The 17189-nt window shown below is 29.3% G+C and overlaps 2 protein-coding genes and 1 non-coding gene across 4 annotated transcripts; 2 read left to right on the top strand and 1 right to left on the bottom strand.

Moving 5' to 3' along the window:
* Positions 1-4660: 4660 nt before the first annotated feature.
* On the bottom strand, positions 4661-6533 carry LOC113387821 (transmembrane protein 177). 2 transcript variants are annotated; one of them, XM_026625196.1, is made up of 4 exons: positions 6325-6533; positions 6117-6253; positions 5958-6049; positions 4661-5389 (listed from the first exon to the last, which is right to left on the bottom strand). In XM_026625196.1, exons 1-4 carry the CDS (start codon positions 6471-6473, stop codon positions 4775-4777), a joined length of 993 nt encoding a protein of 330 aa, XP_026480981.1. In that variant the 5' UTR covers positions 6474-6533; the 3' UTR covers positions 4661-4774. The 2 variants fall into 2 exon arrangements, with proteins under 2 accessions (XP_026480981.1, XP_026480982.1); XM_026625197.1 differs by having other exon boundaries at positions 4661-5332.
* A 236-nt stretch (positions 6534-6769) lies between these two features.
* Positions 6770-15461, top strand: LOC113388538 (chondroitin sulfate synthase 2). Its single transcript, XM_026625909.1, has 10 exons — positions 6770-7364; positions 7437-7588; positions 7653-7799; positions 7863-7941; positions 8001-8164; positions 8232-8395; positions 8479-8659; positions 11096-11494; positions 14777-14945; positions 15011-15461. Exons 1-10 carry the CDS (start codon positions 6770-6772, stop codon positions 15346-15348), a joined length of 2388 nt encoding a protein of 795 aa, XP_026481694.1. The 3' UTR covers positions 15349-15461.
* Positions 15462-17039: 1578 nt separating this feature from the next.
* On the top strand, positions 17040-17111 carry Trnaa-ugc. The gene has a single exon. It is a non-coding gene; the product is annotated as a tRNA-Ala (tRNA).
* The last annotated feature ends 78 nt before the right edge of the window (positions 17112-17189 follow it).

The raw sequence follows: 17189 nt of genomic DNA, 5'->3' as shown, positions 1-17189 counted from the left end.
TTGCAAACAACATGGCAATTTCAATTAAGTGATTGTTGGTGTATGGCATCGTGCCTTAAGGTAAATTGTTGGAAAAGCTAGTATATATATTATAAAAAAATATGTTAAAATTACGTAACAAATATTCAAATTTTTGCTGTGTGTCTATCTAACATGGTTGGTACAAAATTTTGTGACGTCAATGTTACATAAAAATCACAGTTTGAATTGGATTGGAGACTAGGTGTAAGTGGTATTTTGCATAGAGGCAAGTTAGTGAACTTCCTGATATGTTCTAGTAATCCACTTATGCGATAAGAATTGAAATTCAACTTTATCATTTAAATTTTCTAAAAAAAATATGGATGCTTTCCATGTTGTCCAAACCTAACACAACGCTTTCTCATACATTTTTACTTAGGCTCCGATATGCATGGTAAGCGTTATTTCAATATTTTTAAATACATATCTGTTTTATTAAAAAAACTATGTGTGAGTGGTATGGAATTTTGCCTTAAGGCCATAAGAATTTAGATTTAAAATTATAATTATACTATTTTACTAATAAATACATATGCAACAAATTTGGCTGTGTGTTATTTGACGTGGCTGGAACAGAAGTTATAGGTATTTAAGGCTACGTAATACAAACGTATATATTGTTACGTCAATGGTACATAAAAATTACAGTTTAAGTTGAATTAATAAAGTGATGAATAGTGTCTTCTGATGCACGAAAAATGTATCTAATTTTATTATGTTTATAGTTTCAAAGATCATAATTTTTCAAAGAGACTACACACATAAAATTAAAAAGATACTTGATAAACTAAACTGGGACCTCGGTGTCTTCTACGTAAAGTTTAACACATGGCTAACGTTTTTGTTACTTATTCAATGAAGAGTTTTTCAACAATTGTTTTAATACTTATTACTCACCACATTTGGTAGTACATAAGTTATGCTGGATGTCACACATTGTCTTAAATTACAGTCGTTATAAAATGCATCCACTGTTATTGTAGCACCAAAAAATATTAGAAGAATTGCAGCATTTCCATAAGCTATTCTTATTGCTTTTTTCTGATCGATTCCACTACCTAGCTCCTGAAAAAATTTAATATAAAGGACAATGAAGAAATAAATTCCTAGTCGATCAATTTAGTAGATTTAGTAGATTTTCTTCACCTGTAAGCTTTTCTCAGCATTTTCCAAAGAATGCACAATTTTTGAAGATGTTTTTTTGAATATGGCTGATAAAATCATTATCAAGAAAACTAAAAGACAACTGCAGGCATACTCGAATATGTATAAAATGGTCTGCACATTTGATAGACTTTCAGTGTCGAAATCTACATGTTGTCTGAAAGGAGAAGATATCGATTAGTAAAAACCATTTTCGAACCAAAATTATGTTATATAAAATATACAATGAGTAGGTGCAAAATATTTAAGGAAAATATTGAGGATGATATAAGAGGATTTTTATGGAAATTTATTGGATTTTTTGGGCCAGACATATAAATAAGACAGTCAGAGCTTGTGTTTTGATATAGGACGATGTCGGTTATATGTGTGTAAAAAAAAAATAAAATCATTTTCGACCATCAGACAACTTTCTTTGCATCTCCGAAACTGCTGGAATGTCTCGCTGTCAATACGAATCGAATGTTTTTCGAATATTCGTTTTCTGCACTTTTTGCTCCTTATCTCCGTAATGGGTGAACGTGCCTTTGCCAAAAACTAATCAGCACATCTCCTCATCGGATGGAATCGAATGTTTTTTGAATAATTCAAATCGGTTGATCAGTGGGCCCGAAATTGTGGACGAGAAATTGTATCTACACATACATACATACACACACACATCTATTATTTCTAAGGTATGCCAAAATGTTCAGGAGGTCTTGAAACGTTAAGCTTTTTATAAGTAAAATAGTTTGTTAACGATTGTTGGACAATTAAGTTAAAAAAGTAAATTTTACAAGAAATAATTTAAACTATTGGTGTATGGCATCGTGCCTTAAGCGATCGACGAAAAATTGTATCCACACATACACACACATCAATTTTTTCTAAAGTATGCCAAAAAGTTCAGGAGATCTTGAAACGTAAAGTTTTTCATAAGTAAGTAATTTCATAATTTTCGATCACTGTACGATTAAATAAAAACAGCAAATTTTACAAGGAATAAATAAAATTAATATTTTTTTTTCTTACTTGTAAGACATCCTGACGACCAGAAATAGAACTGCAAAAAAATATAACAGTTGTATAACATCAGCACTTCTTTTGCAAGTTTTTGTTCTTTTATTCTCAGGGCCTTCAACATACCATGGTATGGCACAGAAGACCTTTGCCAGAAATGTTAAGGGTTTTATATAATAGAACAGACGTGTGAAGGGCATTTTATGAAAACTAAGTAAACATTTTTCACATAATAATACATTTACATATAATTTAAGATTTTATAGGTCTGACAACATTATAATTATCATATTTAAATCTCACAAACAGATTCTATTAAACACTACTTTTCTATGATTATTCTTATATTCGAAAAACGTTTCCAAATTTTAAATTTTTTATTTTTAACTAAAATGAATAAACACATTTTTAACGAACTAATTAAGAAATTAACACATTTTGAATTGTTTAATTAAATATTGCAATTTGCTGGTTGATTAAACATTGTCCTTAAATCCTTTATAAATGGATAAAGGTACAAACTGAAGTAAATTGTAACGAATTCCTCTTTATATAATTTCTGAACATTTTTGCTTATATTTATAAAAGAAACAAAAATGTGCCAATGTCAGTGTCTCATTTATATTGATCATACGTGTCTTATACGATTTGTATGTAATATATAAATTTATTTTTGTATGATTAATCGTCGTTTGCTAAAACTGATTTAGTAAACACATTAATAATTTACATATATATATATATATATATATATATATATATATATATATATTATTCCATGTTCATTAAATATTAAAAGGTGGTTGCGCCCTTTCTTTTTTGTTAGGAAAACATTCGTACATTTTGCATAATTAATTCGATTTTCTACACGTGCCGCATGTATATAAAAATAGAACTAACTAGTGGTGTATGGCACTTGTGTCTTAAGACAAATTGCTGGAACTTCCCGTACCTAAATAAACAAAATTTAATCAATCGGATTTAAAATGAAGGACATTGTCTAATACTTATAAGAAATTGAAATTGTTTGTTTGAAGTGTATAATTATAAACTTATTCACTTAAGTGAGCTTCAGAATTTTGGTTAAATTTAAAATTGAAAACCGAATTATTTTTGATATTCAAAAAAAGTTTTTTGAAATATTTTTTTTTCCAAAAGCAATCGCTTTGTCAACACAACAGAATTTTTTTTGAATTATTCTAATCGGATGCTTAGATCTCTCAAAAACTGACATTTTTTGCACATTTAGCTCTGTATCTCCGAAACGGCTAGAACTGCCTTTGCCAAATAATAATCATTACTTCTTCTCACCATTAGAAATTGAATGTTTTTTGGATCATTCAAATCAGATGCTCCGTTCACTCAAAAACTCGATTTCTATTTTCTGCACTCTATGCACCGTATCTCCGTTACGGCTGGACCTGCCTTTACCAAAAACTAATCAGCACATCTCCCTATCAATAGGAATCGAATGTTTTTTGAACCATTCAAATCGGTTGATCCGTGCGCCTGAAAACGTGGACGAAAAAATGTATCCATACATACATACAAACACACACACACACACACGCATACACACGTCAATTTTTTCTAATTATAAAGTATGCCAAAATGTTTAGAAACCTTCTAAATGTGAAGAAATGTAAAAAATTTCAATTTTGATTTTTGGACGATCACAATAACCCCACGAGAAGTTGATAGTAAACTAGGTGTAAGTGGTATTTTGCCTTCAGGCAAGTTGCTTGGACTTGTCAATACATGTAAACGATCGACTTATGCAATAAGAATTCAAATTCAACTTTATAATTTAAATTTCTTAAAAAAATTTAGATGCTTGCCTTGTTGTCCAAACCTAACACAACGCTTTCTCATACATTTTTACTTAGGCTTGGCTATGCATGGTAGGCGTTACATCAACATTTTTAGTACATTTGCACTATGCAATTAGTTTTATTGTTGTGAATAAAACTAGGTGAAATAGGCATTTTGCCTTAAGGCAAGTAGCCTAAACTTTTCAATATATAAGAAATCATTATATGACTTAATCGATAAGAAATTAGATACTGGGTTGCAATTTTACAATATTAATGATGAATTGGAGTTGGATAAGTTATTATATTTATAGATAGCATATTTTATCGAAAACGATACAGGGTTGGATTCTATTTTTATAAGTTTTCTCAAATATATACTAAAATTAAAAAGCATACGGCTGTTATTCAAGTTTTTTTTATTTAACATGGTTTTTTATGTTGTCTAAATAAATTTCCACTAACAAACAGTCTAATTGGGGTTCAAAACATTTGAAATATTATATTATAGTATTATAAAAATTTTTAGGAACATAATTTAGTTTGTTATCTGGATGAATGCCTGTTCAAAAAATTTGTATGTTTTTAGCCATCTGAAAAAAAAATTATTATAATTGTATAGATATATAGTTATTTAAAAAAAGTGCATATAGGTTGTGTTTTTTTATTAAAACAGGTCGGCCTACATAACATAAATATATAAAGATAACATTTTATATATACTTAACAAACTATTTACAAATACAAAATTAAATCATCAATAAACAAATTCAAAATCAAGCTTCTTGTGCCAAATTTTCTTCATACTCTTTACAGCGTTTTTCAAAATATTCTTTCCTATATGTCAAAGGTAATCTTCTCTGTCGAATTAAAAAGTTCTCATTACCATACGAAGTAAACGAATCATCTCCTATAAATTCCCTTAGTGCTATATTTCTTTGTAAAATTTTATTATAAAAATTCACTCCCGTCAATGCCATGTGTGGTCCAATATTTGCTAGTTGTTCATCGACAACACCTTCATAATAGGTTTCTGTGTAGTCTTTTGCGAATATATAACAAGAATAACTGTAAGCTATCGCTAAAGTATACATTATACCCCGTACTTGTACAGGCTTTGCAAATAAATTCAGTTTTCTGTTCAGATTTGTTGTTAGCCCATAACAGAATAAAACGAATGAAGGTGGGTACAACATTAATAATAATTTCTTTAGCGTCTGTGCTGTTAGGATTTCCCTGGCTATACCAAAGATCTTTTCATCATCTGTTAGTACTAATGAGCTGGCTAATTTTTTGCCGGATTCGCTCTCCCAGTCAACGGATTTCTGACGGACCTGTTGGCATATTTTTTGAAACCATTGGTAGATGTTTTCGAAAGGATTATTACTAACCTAGAAGATATGTAGAAAAACTATTCTTGAATTTGGAAAAATATAAATAATTTGAAGTGTTAAAAATCCAATCACACATTAATAAAGTACATAATTGTAGCATCTTGAATCCAAGAAAGAAAATTAGGAGAAGAGATTAGAAAATTGATATAACAATAGATTTTAAATAGTGTTATGAATTTGTAATATTTAGTTTTAAATGTTTGTAAAGTGTGGCAATGTTTTTACAAAGTCTAGATATCAACAATTGTGATTATATCACTGCTGGGGGAGTACTGTGGTAAATGAGGAATGCGATTGTACCCAAACAACATTTTATTAATTTATAAAATTATTTATCACCAGTAAAAAATATACTAGAGTAGTAATCAAAGGATTTGACTTTTAAATATGAAAAAATGTGTATTTGTGTAACTGTTAGCATTTTTTTTAGGTTAGACTAGTAATGTATTTTGCTTTCTACTATTATTATTGGGTTAATAATTCTCGTACATAATTCCAAGATTTTGTCATTTTTTCTTTCTACTCCAATCATGCTATAAGTAAATTTAAATTACAAAACTCTTACCACGATCTCTCTTTTGTCAATACCGTCTGCAGATAAATATCCGTAGTTAACTGGAATACCAATTATGGCCCCAAATCGACTGTGAGTGGAACCTGAAGAATTTTTTAACAATTATACAAAACATTTGTATAAATAGAATAATGATTATAAATTTCTTACCTGCGTTGAACAAATCACATCCGACAACAGTAAATGGCTTCAGTAACTTCTTTGTACTTTCTGGTATACTTAAAATTTGAACAGCAGTGTCAAAGCAATTTAATACTTTATCTGGTGTCTCTCTAGGAAATCCGTCGCTGAAAATTAAATAAAATATTGTGCATCAAATCTTTACAAATACATCAAATTTTAACCTCATCGACCTAACCTATAACACTGGACAATTTCTTGATATTTATCTATAAATAAGGTGTTTGGTAAATAAATAAATGAAACTGTGGCAACGGCTCCTGCTGTAACTGATCCGAAAATAAATTTTCTGCCATTTTGCGTGGTAAACCAGGAAAATCGATTCATTTTGTATTTAATAGAGATTTTTAACAAGAATTTTGAGGCCGGACAAATTGACAACTGTCAACTGTCAAGTGTTTTGCGAGAGGACATTTTGAATTTTTTGAAACTGTCAAACGTTTTGTTTACAACTTCACGCGATAAAGGATACACAGTTTGACATTTTGCACAATGTAACCTAAAATTAAAAATGAGAAACTATTTATTATTTATTTTCGGTTTAATATTAGGAGTGTCTTTAAGTTTTTATTTACCGGTTATTTTAAACACTTGCAGTTATGTCACCCAAGAATTATTTAAAAATGAGAAACTATTTATTATTTATTTTCGGTTTAATATTAGGAGTGTCTTTAAGTTTTTATTTACCGGTTATTTTAAACACTTGCAGTTATGTCACCCAAGAATTATCAACATCGACAATCGCAAATCGCATTTACAGTATTCCCACAGTTAAAAATATCCTTTCCACAAAAGAGCCTCCAAAAACAATACTCAGACCTAGATATTACTCTACAGAATTAGGAATTAAGGAAAAAATACTCATAGGCATTTTAACGACTGAAGAAAATATACACACACGTGCCACAGCTATTAATAAGACTGTTACTCATTTGGTCGATAAGATTAAGTTTTTTATAACAGCTAATAATGTTATTTCTGATATTACTTTAAAGAATGTTGTGGGGTTCACAGATTCTAGGGAAATTCTTAAACCTTTTCATGTTATTAAATATGTAGTCGATAATTTTATAGATGAGTATGATTATTTTTATATTGCTACTGATGTTAGTTATATCGATGCAAGGAAACTTGTATCTTTGGTTGAAGGGATAAGTGTTAGTCATGATGTTTATATGGGAGTTTTGTCTGATGAAGACAGCTTGTATTGTAATTTAGGTAATACAATATATTTATTATTGAAAATACTATTTTTGTATGTGTGTTATAAAATTTGTTATGTATTTCTAGATGCCGGTATACTCATCAGCAGTAGCGTATTGAAACAATGTCGTGATAAATTGGAATGGTGTGTCCATAATTCTTTTTCTGATTCTCATAGTGAAAATTTGGGAAGATGTGTAGCTCATTCGACTCGGTTAAAATGTGCTAATACTATACAGGTGAGATTTAACTTCATATTTAAAACTTTTATGTATATATTAATAATTATTTATTTACATACAGGGCCAAAACTACACTGGCTATGAGTTAACAAGCCGACAAATAAATTATGAAAAACTGAACAAAGAAGATTCTTTTAACAATGCAATAACTGTGTATCCAGTTCCGGATACATCTGATGTCTTTGCACTTCATGCATACTTTACAAAAGTAAGTCTCATTAGAATAACTAATTAATTTGTACGATTCAATATCAAAATGTTATTTTTCTAGCAACATTTAGTGAAAGCAACAAATAACATAGCAAAATTAAGACGACAGTTAGTGGAAGCTGCAAAAAAGGGCCCAACCGGTAAATACATTTTTTATCTCTTGTTTATGATCATTATTATCACACTAACTAATTCCCAGAATCTCAAGAATCTCCTTGGCCTGTTGGAAGTCAACCACACAAAAAGCCTGAGCTGCGTTATGATGTTAACAGATGGAATTATTTTAATGCAACACATTTTTTGCTGCCAGACGATCATAAAAATGCAGCTGTTATACATGGAGCTGATTTACTAGATATACAAGTAATAATAGATATATAAATTAATGATTAGTTGTAATTTATGATGATTGTATTTGATTTTTTTTTAGTATGTTTTAAATTCTACAGTTAAATATGCAATGAACAAAAACAAAGACATACAATTTTTGCAACTTGTTGGCGGATATAGAAAGTTTGATTCATCAAGAGGAATGGATTATAAATTGGATATTTTATTTAAGAACACTCAAAATGCTGCACAGGAACTTAAAAGGTATTTACTTTGTTAATATATATATATATATATATATATATATATATATATATACATATATTTATATATATTATTTCTTTTAGATTTGAGATATTTAAACAGCTGGGAAATGTAAACATTCTATCGACTCCATATGTGACAGAGATGACAAGAATATCATTAATACTTCCCGTATTTAGGCATCAAATAAATAATGCAAAAACATTCATGCAAAATTATGCTGAGACTTGTATGAGCAAAAAGGATAACACATTTTTAATGCTGGTAAGATTAATTTATTGTTATTAATATACCAGCCTCACATTATTATTTATTATTTATCAATTTTCGAAAAGAGAAGTTGATGTTTTACTAGAAAAATCGATTTGCTCTTTTTATTTTTTTATTAACTTGAGCAAAGAGATTTTTTTCCTAGAATAAAGACCAATTTATATTTCATTTTAACCAGTCTTATTCCTACTAAAATTTGCTAATATATTTAAATTATAAATGAAATATTATTCTCATGTGGACTATTTATAGCTTTTTGTATAAGTTAGATTTTGTATTCATGTTTCTTAATCAGTTTAAATATCAAGCTAAAAGTTTTGCATGTATTAATTTTTCTAAAATGATCAGCAAGCTTAACTATTTATACTTAAAATCAAATAATTTTGCTTACTTTTCTATTTATAATAATTACACAATTATAATTATAGAGTTGTTATAGTACATAATTGCAAAAAAAAATACAAAATGAAATTTTATTATATATAATATATCTTTGCGTTTCAAAGGTTTCTGGACATTTTGGTATACTTTAGAAAAAATTGATGTGTGTGTATGTGTGCATGTGTGTGCGCGGATACAAGTTTTCAAAAAACATTTGATTCGTCCCAGACTAGGTCTTTTGTCTGGGTGTGTCGGACTCAAAACCACCTGGGTATAATACCGACTAAAACTTCCGCTTTGAACTTGCCTCTGGTCCCCACGGAAACCGACGTTAGGCATTACTTCGTGGGGGGAGGATCTAGCATGTTATCATTCTTACACTGATTTTATACTCATCTTTTAAATGAGCGAAGTCCCATTCGCTTTTTCTCTATATATTTCTTCTATATTTCTATATATTGTATATATGTGTGTGTATGTCTGTGTGTGTATGCATAAGTGTATGCATGAGTGTATGTATGTGCGTGCGGATACAAATTTTTGTCGACGATTTCGGGAACGCGGTCAACCGATCTCAATTATTCAAAAAGCATTCGACTTGTATTGATAAGGAGACGTGCTGATTAGTTTGTGGCAAAAGCAGGTCCAGCGGTTTCGGAGATACGGAGCAAAAAATGCTAAAAAGAATAATACAGTTTTTAAGAGAACGGAGCGTCCGATTTTAATAGTCAAAAAAAGATTTAACTTGTATTGACAAGATGAAAAACTGATTAAATTTTTGGGAAGGCAGGTCTAGAGGTTTCGGAGATCTAGTAAAAAAAGTAAAAAAAGGGCATTTGCCGATCAAAAATGACCATTAGACATATGCACATCAAATGATCACATATTTTATGGAGACTTTAATAATATGTATAAATTTTGTTTACATTTCTATGGTTTCTGTAACATCGTTTGTCTGTAGGATGGCGACGCGGCGCCTACGCGCTTCGATACTTCGTTTCTATGCAGCTAAAGCGGTGCGATTGCTTTGAGAAAAAGTTCAAAATTTTCAAAATAAAGAAAATATTGTTTTCAGTCTTTTTTTTCCAAAATTTTAAATTTCTCAAAAATGTCATTTTTTTTTCAAGCATATTAAAAAAATTTAAGTTTAAAAAAACATATTAAAAAAATTAATTTTTGGGTACGGAAAATTCTAGCAATTTGCCTTAACGCACGATTGCCATACACCACTTAGGGTAAGTTATTGTAATGGGCCGAAAATCGGAATTGAAAATTTTTACATTTCTCGACGTTTTGAAGGTTTCTGAACGATTTGGCATACCTCAGAAAAAATGGATGTGTGCGTGTGTGTGTGTGTATGTATGGATACAAATTTCCAGTCACGGATCAACCGATTTGAATGGTTCAAAAAACATCCGATTCCTATTGATAGGGAAAAGAGCTGATTAGTTTTTGGCAAAGGCAGGTCCAGCCGTTTCGGAGATACGGAGCAAAGAGTGCAGAAAATTGAAATCGAGTTTTTGAGAGAACGGAGCATCCGATTTGAATGATCTAAAAAACATTCAATTAGTAATGATTGGGAGAAGGGGTTATTAGTTTTTCGCAAAGGCAGGCCCAGCCATTACGGAGATACAGAGCTAAATATACAAAAAATGGCAGTTTTTAAGAGAACTAAGCGTCCGATTCAATTGATTCAAAGAACTTTCTGCTTGTCTTAACAAAATAATTGATTTTGGAAAAAAAAAATTGTACCATTTTTTTTTTTTTTTTTTTAAATTTTTTGTATATCGAAAATAATTCAGATTTTATTTTTAATTCTGACTACAGTTCTAATATACTTTGAACAAATAATTTCAACTCTGCAATATTAGACAATGTTACAATATTAATAATAATCTATTTGAAAACATTCAATATTCCTCGAACATTTCGTTACGGTACGGGAAGTTCCAGCAATTTGCCTTAAGGCACGATGCCACCCACCCCACTAGTTTCTTATTATGTTGTTCATTTACCAATATACCCCTTACACCCAGTTTTTCATTCCAGGTTCTATTATATGAATACAATGCACCCAGCAAAGGCAGCAGCGACATATACTTTGACTTAAAAAAAGAAGCCACAATGTATTCAACAAAATTCAAGAGCAACGGTTCAAAAATAGCATGGGTCTCCATACGTCTTCCAAATGTTAAATATTACGAAGACTCCTTTGTTAAGAAGAAGCAAGACTATGGTTTGTTCGAGACTAATGAAAGTGTTAATGGACCTTATATTAAAAGAGCTAGTCGCAGCACGAATTTTGTGAAGCCTCAAAAAGTTGTTTTCCATAAAGAGAAGATGATACAGGTTGCTGTCGTTGATCTGGCTTTGAGGAAGATCGGTTTGGATAATCTTGTGCTGGTTTGTAATATGAAGATGAATATTAAGTCGGAGTTTTTGAACAGAGTAAGTAGTAAACTAGCTGTAAGTGGAATTCTGTCTTAAGGCAATTAAGGCATCGTGCCTTAAGGCAAATTGCTGGAACTTCCCGTACCAAAAATTATTATTTTTTTAAAAACAATTAACATTTTTGAAAAAAATTTACTTCGAAAAAACTAGATTTTTGAGTAACTATAAATTTGTTAAAAAATTACTTTTTAAAAAAAAAATTTTTTTTTTCGTAAACAAATTTTTTTTGAAAAGAAACATGTTTTCTTCATTTTGACATATTTTGAAAATTCTGAAGGTTTTTTCAAAGCAATCGTACTGCTTTCAATGCATAAAGACGAAATATCAAAGCGCGTAAGCGCCGCATCGCCGTCTAACGCGTTAACATTGGTACGGAACCCATGGGAATGTAAACAAAATTTATACTTATTGTTAAAATCTCTATAAAAAATTTGATAATTTGATGTGCATATGTCTAATGATCATTTTTGACCGCCAAATGGCTCATTTTTTTACTTTTTCCTCCATATCTCCAAAGTCGTTGGACCTACCTTTCCAAAATTTTGAACAGTTCTTCATTTAGTTAATACAAATAAAATGTTTTTTGAATTATTCAAATCGGACGCTCCGTTCTCTTAAAAACTGAGTTACCGTTTTCGGCACTTTTTGCCCCGTATCTTCGGAACGGCTAGACCTACCTTTGCCAAAAACTAATCAGCACGTTTCCTTATCAATACGAATCGAATGTTTTTTAAATTATTCAAATCGGTTCATTCGTGTTCCCGAAATCGTCGACGAAAATTTGTATCCGCACATACATACACACACATACATACATACACACACACACACACACACATACATCCATTTTTTCTAAGGTATGCCAAAATGTTCAGAAACCTCTGAAACGTAAAGATATATAAAAATTTTCATTTTTGATTTTTTTGCGATTACTATAACTTGCCCTACGGGAAGTTAATAATTTCTAAATATTAGGTATTATTTATTTATTTAAAAGACAAATAATGAGGAAAATTATATTATGAATACAGTTATTTTGTAATTTAATGAAAACTTAATTATAAATTATTTTATGAGTTTGTAAAGTTTTGTAATGATTTTGTTTTTTATTTAATACTATTAGTTTTTTTAAGTGAAATGAGAATATGTCTTTAAAATGTTGCTAATGTTTTCTAAAAAAATGTTGCAGATTGTCCCAAAATTTTGTAAATAGTTTGAAAGTGTTGTAAGTTGTCGAAAAATGTTGTAGATGGTCTGAAAATGTTGTAGTTGATTTGAAAGTGTTGTAGATTGTCTGAAAATGTTGAAAATTGCTTGAAAGCGTTGTAAGTTGCTTGAAAATGTTGTAAATGATGTGAAAGTGTTGTAAGTTGTCTGAAATTGTTGTATTTGGTCTGAAAATGTTGTATTTTGTCTGAAAGTGTTGTAGATGGTCTGAAAATGTTGTAGATCATCCGTAAATGTTGTACATAGTCTGAAAATGTTGCAAGTTGTCTGAATATGTTATAAAAGTCATGTAAGTGTTGTAGTTGGTATAAAAAAATGTTGTAGATGTTCTAAAAATATTGTAGATGGTCTGAATGTGTTGTAGATGTCCCAAAAATGTTGTAATTTATGTAGATTGCCTGTTAATGTTGTAGAGCGCATGAAAATGGTATAAATGTTGTAGGTGCTCTGAACGTGTTGCAAATGGTTCAAAAATATTATTAATGGCCTCAAAGTGTTGTAGAAGCTTTAAAAATGTTGTACATGCTTTACAAAAGTTGTAGATGATCTGCAAATGTTGTAAATGGTCAGAAAGTGTTGCAGATGGTCTAAAACTATTGTAGATGGTCCAAAAATATTGTATATATCTTAAAAATGTTGTAGATGGTTCAAAAATACTGTATGTATCTTAAAAATGTTGTAGATGACCCAAAAATGTTGTATATATCCTGAAAATGTTGTAGAAGGTCTGAAAGTGTTGTGGATGATCCAAAAATGTTGTATATATCCTGAAAATGTTGTAGAAGGTCTTAAAGTGTTGTGGATGATCCAAAAATGTTGTATATATCCTGAAAATGTTGTAGAAGGTCTGAAAGTGTTGTGGATGATCCAAAAATGTTGTATATATCCTGAAAATGTTGTAGAAGGTCTTAAAGTGTTGTGGATGATCCAAAAATGTTGTATATATCCTGAAAATGTTGTAGAAGGTCTGAAAGTGTTGTGGATGATCCAAAAATGTTGTATATATCCTGAAAATGTTGTAGAAGGTCTGAAAGTGTTGTGGATGATCCAAAAATGTTGTATATATCCTGAAAATGTTGTAGAAGGTCTTAAAGTGTTGTGGATGATCCAAAAATGTTGTATATATCCTGAAAATGTTGTAGAAGGTCTAAAAGTGTTGTGGATGATCCAAAAATGTTGTATATATCCTGAAAATGTTGTAGAAGGTATGAAAATATTGTAGATGGTCTAAAAATGTTGAGGATGGTCTGAAAGATATTGTAAGTTGTCTGAACATGTTGTAAATAATCCAAAAATGTTGTAGTTGGTTCAAAAATGTTTGTGGTTGGTCTGAAAATGTTTTAAAAGATCTAAAAGTGTTGTAGAGATGCTCTAAAAATGTTATAAATGCTCAGAAAGTGTTGTGGATGGTCTGATAATTCTTGTAGATGGTCTAAAAATATTCTAGATAGCCTGAAAATGTTGTAAATGGTCTGAAAATGATGTAAGTGCCTGAAAATATTGTAAGTCGCCTAAAAATGTTGTAGATGGTCTGAAAATGTTATAGATGGTCTAAAAATGTTGTAGATGGTCTAAAAATATTGCAGATTGCCTGAAAAGGTTATAGATGACCTAAAAATGTTGTAAATAGCCTAAAAATGTTGTAGATGGTCCAAAAGTGTTGCAAGTTGTCTGAAAATGTTGTAAATGATCTAAAAATGATATCAATGGTTTAAAAATGTTGTAGATGGTATACAAATGTTGTAAATTGTCTAAAAATGTTGTAAATTGTCTGAAAATGTTGTAAATTGTCTGAAAATGTTGTAAACTCTCTGAAAATGTTGTAGATGGTTCAAAAATGTTGCAAGTTGTCCGAAAATGTTGTAAATGCTTTAAAAATGTTATAAAATGTTTAGAAGTGTTGTAGTTGGTCTAAAAACACTTTGATTTTAATTTTCAATTTGCTAAGCTTTACTTCACGCATTATTATTTATTTAGTTAATTAATTATAAATAAATATTATAAATTAAATAATATAAAATTTTATGTTACCTGTTCTGTTTTAAATTCTAGGTAAGAATGAATACCATAAATGGTTATCAAATATTCAGCCCAATACCTTTCCACCTTTACGACAGTAAAATAACAAAAGTTGAAGTTCAAGATGTACATAAAGATTCTGGATATTTTGATCCTGATTATTATGATGTGATTTCATTCTATAGTCGGGATTATGTTAATGGTAAATAACAAACACACACACATCACATGTTCTTTTATATATATTATTATTGTTGTCTATTTTAGTTCGCAAGCTGATGGAAAAAACCTTCCCGATCATCAGATCTGACAAAGACATCTCTCTATTGTTCCCCGAAGACCCTGCAGTGCTTCCAAACAAACTGAAATCAATCTTTGAGCTTTTTGTGGGATATTCCATCAACATACACTGTATGAGATCTATTGAGCCAAATTTAATTTTAGAATACGAAGATAATTGTCCGATGCAATATAAGAATAACGAATTGGTAATGTTTCATGAAATGGAAGAGTGTTTGCTGAGAGATGGTTTTTCGAGTAAACTTGCACCAAAGAGTGTTTTGGCGAATTTGATTATTGAGTATAACTCGGTTAAAAGTGCCTAATGGTAACATTCAGAAGCATTTATTGATTATATATACACTGAGATCTCATTTTGCGTTGTAGAATATAAAATATATGTATATATTCAGTGGTACTTCGACTTTTTTTAAATACGAGCGCGATTTGTTGCTTTGACAAACTGCAAAATGGGAAAATGAAAATATGAAAAATTTTAACATAACAATGATTTTTCCATCATAGAAATATTTTGGTTGTTTTATAATAGTAAATTAATAGGATGATTTTAACATTAAATAACGTAAAACGAAACGCAAAATGAGTTACTGGTGTATATGATTAATTTAGATAGTTGTTAGTTATGATAACTTCTATTTTTACATGCAATATCTGACGATTTAGAAATATATTTTAATAAATATATATTTATGTATACAGTATTTTAAATATATTCTTGTACTATCTATGAAACAAATATGAAATAGCTTTAAATATGTATAGATATATTTTTCAAACATTCAATTTTATATAACTATATTCTATCATAAATAGAAATGTGCCTTTCAATAGTTTTTAGCAAAGCATTTTTATATTTATAAACCAAAACAAATTCTGACAAATATAGTTGTAAATGATATATCATTTAATTAATTGTTGTATCAAGTAAATCTTTTTATTTTATAAAGTATTATTTGTTAATTAATAATTTACATATTAATTATATTGACACTATGTATGTAAATGAAACTAGATTAGTTTCATAGACAAAATGTTACTTTTTCTTGAAAATACTCAATATTTTGTTTGAAAATAAAAATTGTGGAACACAACTCAGTGTTATATTAGTAATAATCAAGAGATTGGCAATAATTTAAAAGAAATTAAGGTCTCTTAAATTAATTGATTATAACTGGATAACGAAAAAAAAAAATAGATAGAGAAAGATGTAATTGTATAATGAAAATGTTGTTTGATAACATAGTAAAACCAATATTTTTTTAATACTTTTGTATTAAAATGATTTATGTATCCACTACAATTTGTGGACTTATGAAGAGTCTTTAACAATTATATTCAGCATCTTTTTCGATCAGGATTTATATTCCTATATATACATTTTAAATGCAAAGTTGTATTGCATTCTTTATAATATGTACAGGATCGAATTAATTGTATGGGGATCTTATTAATAAGAAATCCTGAAGTTAAATAGAGGCAAAAACTAAATTCATCAAGATAAGTTTTATAGTTAATTTGAAGGTAGATGAATATATATTTCTTTTTAAACTTTAACCTTTGTAAGGATCCTCCAGACAAAGCACGATACTTTTCTGATGTAAAACCTACAATTTTTGTAAATCTACTTGGATATATATGATTCTATTATAATGATTTTGAATCTACTTTATTGAGTTGACATAACTACAGTGATTGTAAATGTAATACAATGAGTGTTTACAAAAAGTGATTTAATTATAAAAATTTATAAATAATGTACCCACTCCTAGGACATACACCGTGTATGTCCTAAGAGCTTATTGGCTCAACAAGGAAAATAGAAAGAAGAATTTTTTAATTAGTGCTTTTTATGGATTTTTGAAAGAAATGATTTAAATATAGGCCTATAACAAAATATTTAGTGAAAGGTTCTACTATATTTTATTAATTTTTAATTAACATATTGTAATATTGAAGAACTATCAGAATTTTGCATTATAATTCTGTTTTACTACAAGGGGATGTAGCTCAGTGGTAGAGCGTTCGCTTTGCATGTGAAAGGCCCCGGGTTCGATCCCCGGCATCTCCAAATATTTTTATACTTCAAAAAAACATTTATTTTAAACACAATTAACCCTTCAACATTTTATACAACGTAACACTATTT

This window comes from Ctenocephalides felis, unplaced genomic scaffold (genome assembly GCF_003426905.1).
Source record: "Ctenocephalides felis isolate EL2017-DRISC unplaced genomic scaffold, ASM342690v1 CF-g0.4_SCAFFOLD_03572, whole genome shotgun sequence".
In the NCBI taxonomy this organism is placed as follows: Eukaryota; Metazoa; Arthropoda; class Insecta; order Siphonaptera; family Pulicidae; genus Ctenocephalides; species Ctenocephalides felis.
Note: the sequence above shows the minus strand (reverse complement) of the source record. Positions and strands in the feature narration are given on the sequence as shown.

Coding starts and splice junctions, on each gene's coding strand:
- LOC113388538 (XM_026625909.1), top strand. CDS start 6,770: ATGAGAAACTATTTATTATTTATTTTCGGTTTAATATTAGGAGTGTCT. Junction 7,800..7,862: donor TTCATGCATACTTTACAAAA/GTAAGTCTCATT, acceptor TTATTTTTCTAG/CAACATTTAGTGAAAGCAAC. Junction 11,495..14,776: donor AGTCGGAGTTTTTGAACAGA/GTAAGTAGTAAA, acceptor TTTAAATTCTAG/GTAAGAATGAATACCATAAA.
- LOC113387821 (XM_026625196.1), bottom strand. CDS start 6,473: ATGAATCGATTTTCCTGGTTTACCACGCAAAATGGCAGAAAATTTATT. Junction 6,254..6,324: donor GAAATTGTCCAGTGTTATAG/GTTAGGTCGATG, acceptor TTTAATTTTCAG/CGACGGATTTCCTAGAGAGA. Junction 5,390..5,957: donor TTGACAAAAGAGAGATCGTG/GTAAGAGTTTTG, acceptor CATATCTTCTAG/GTTAGTAATAATCCTTTCGA.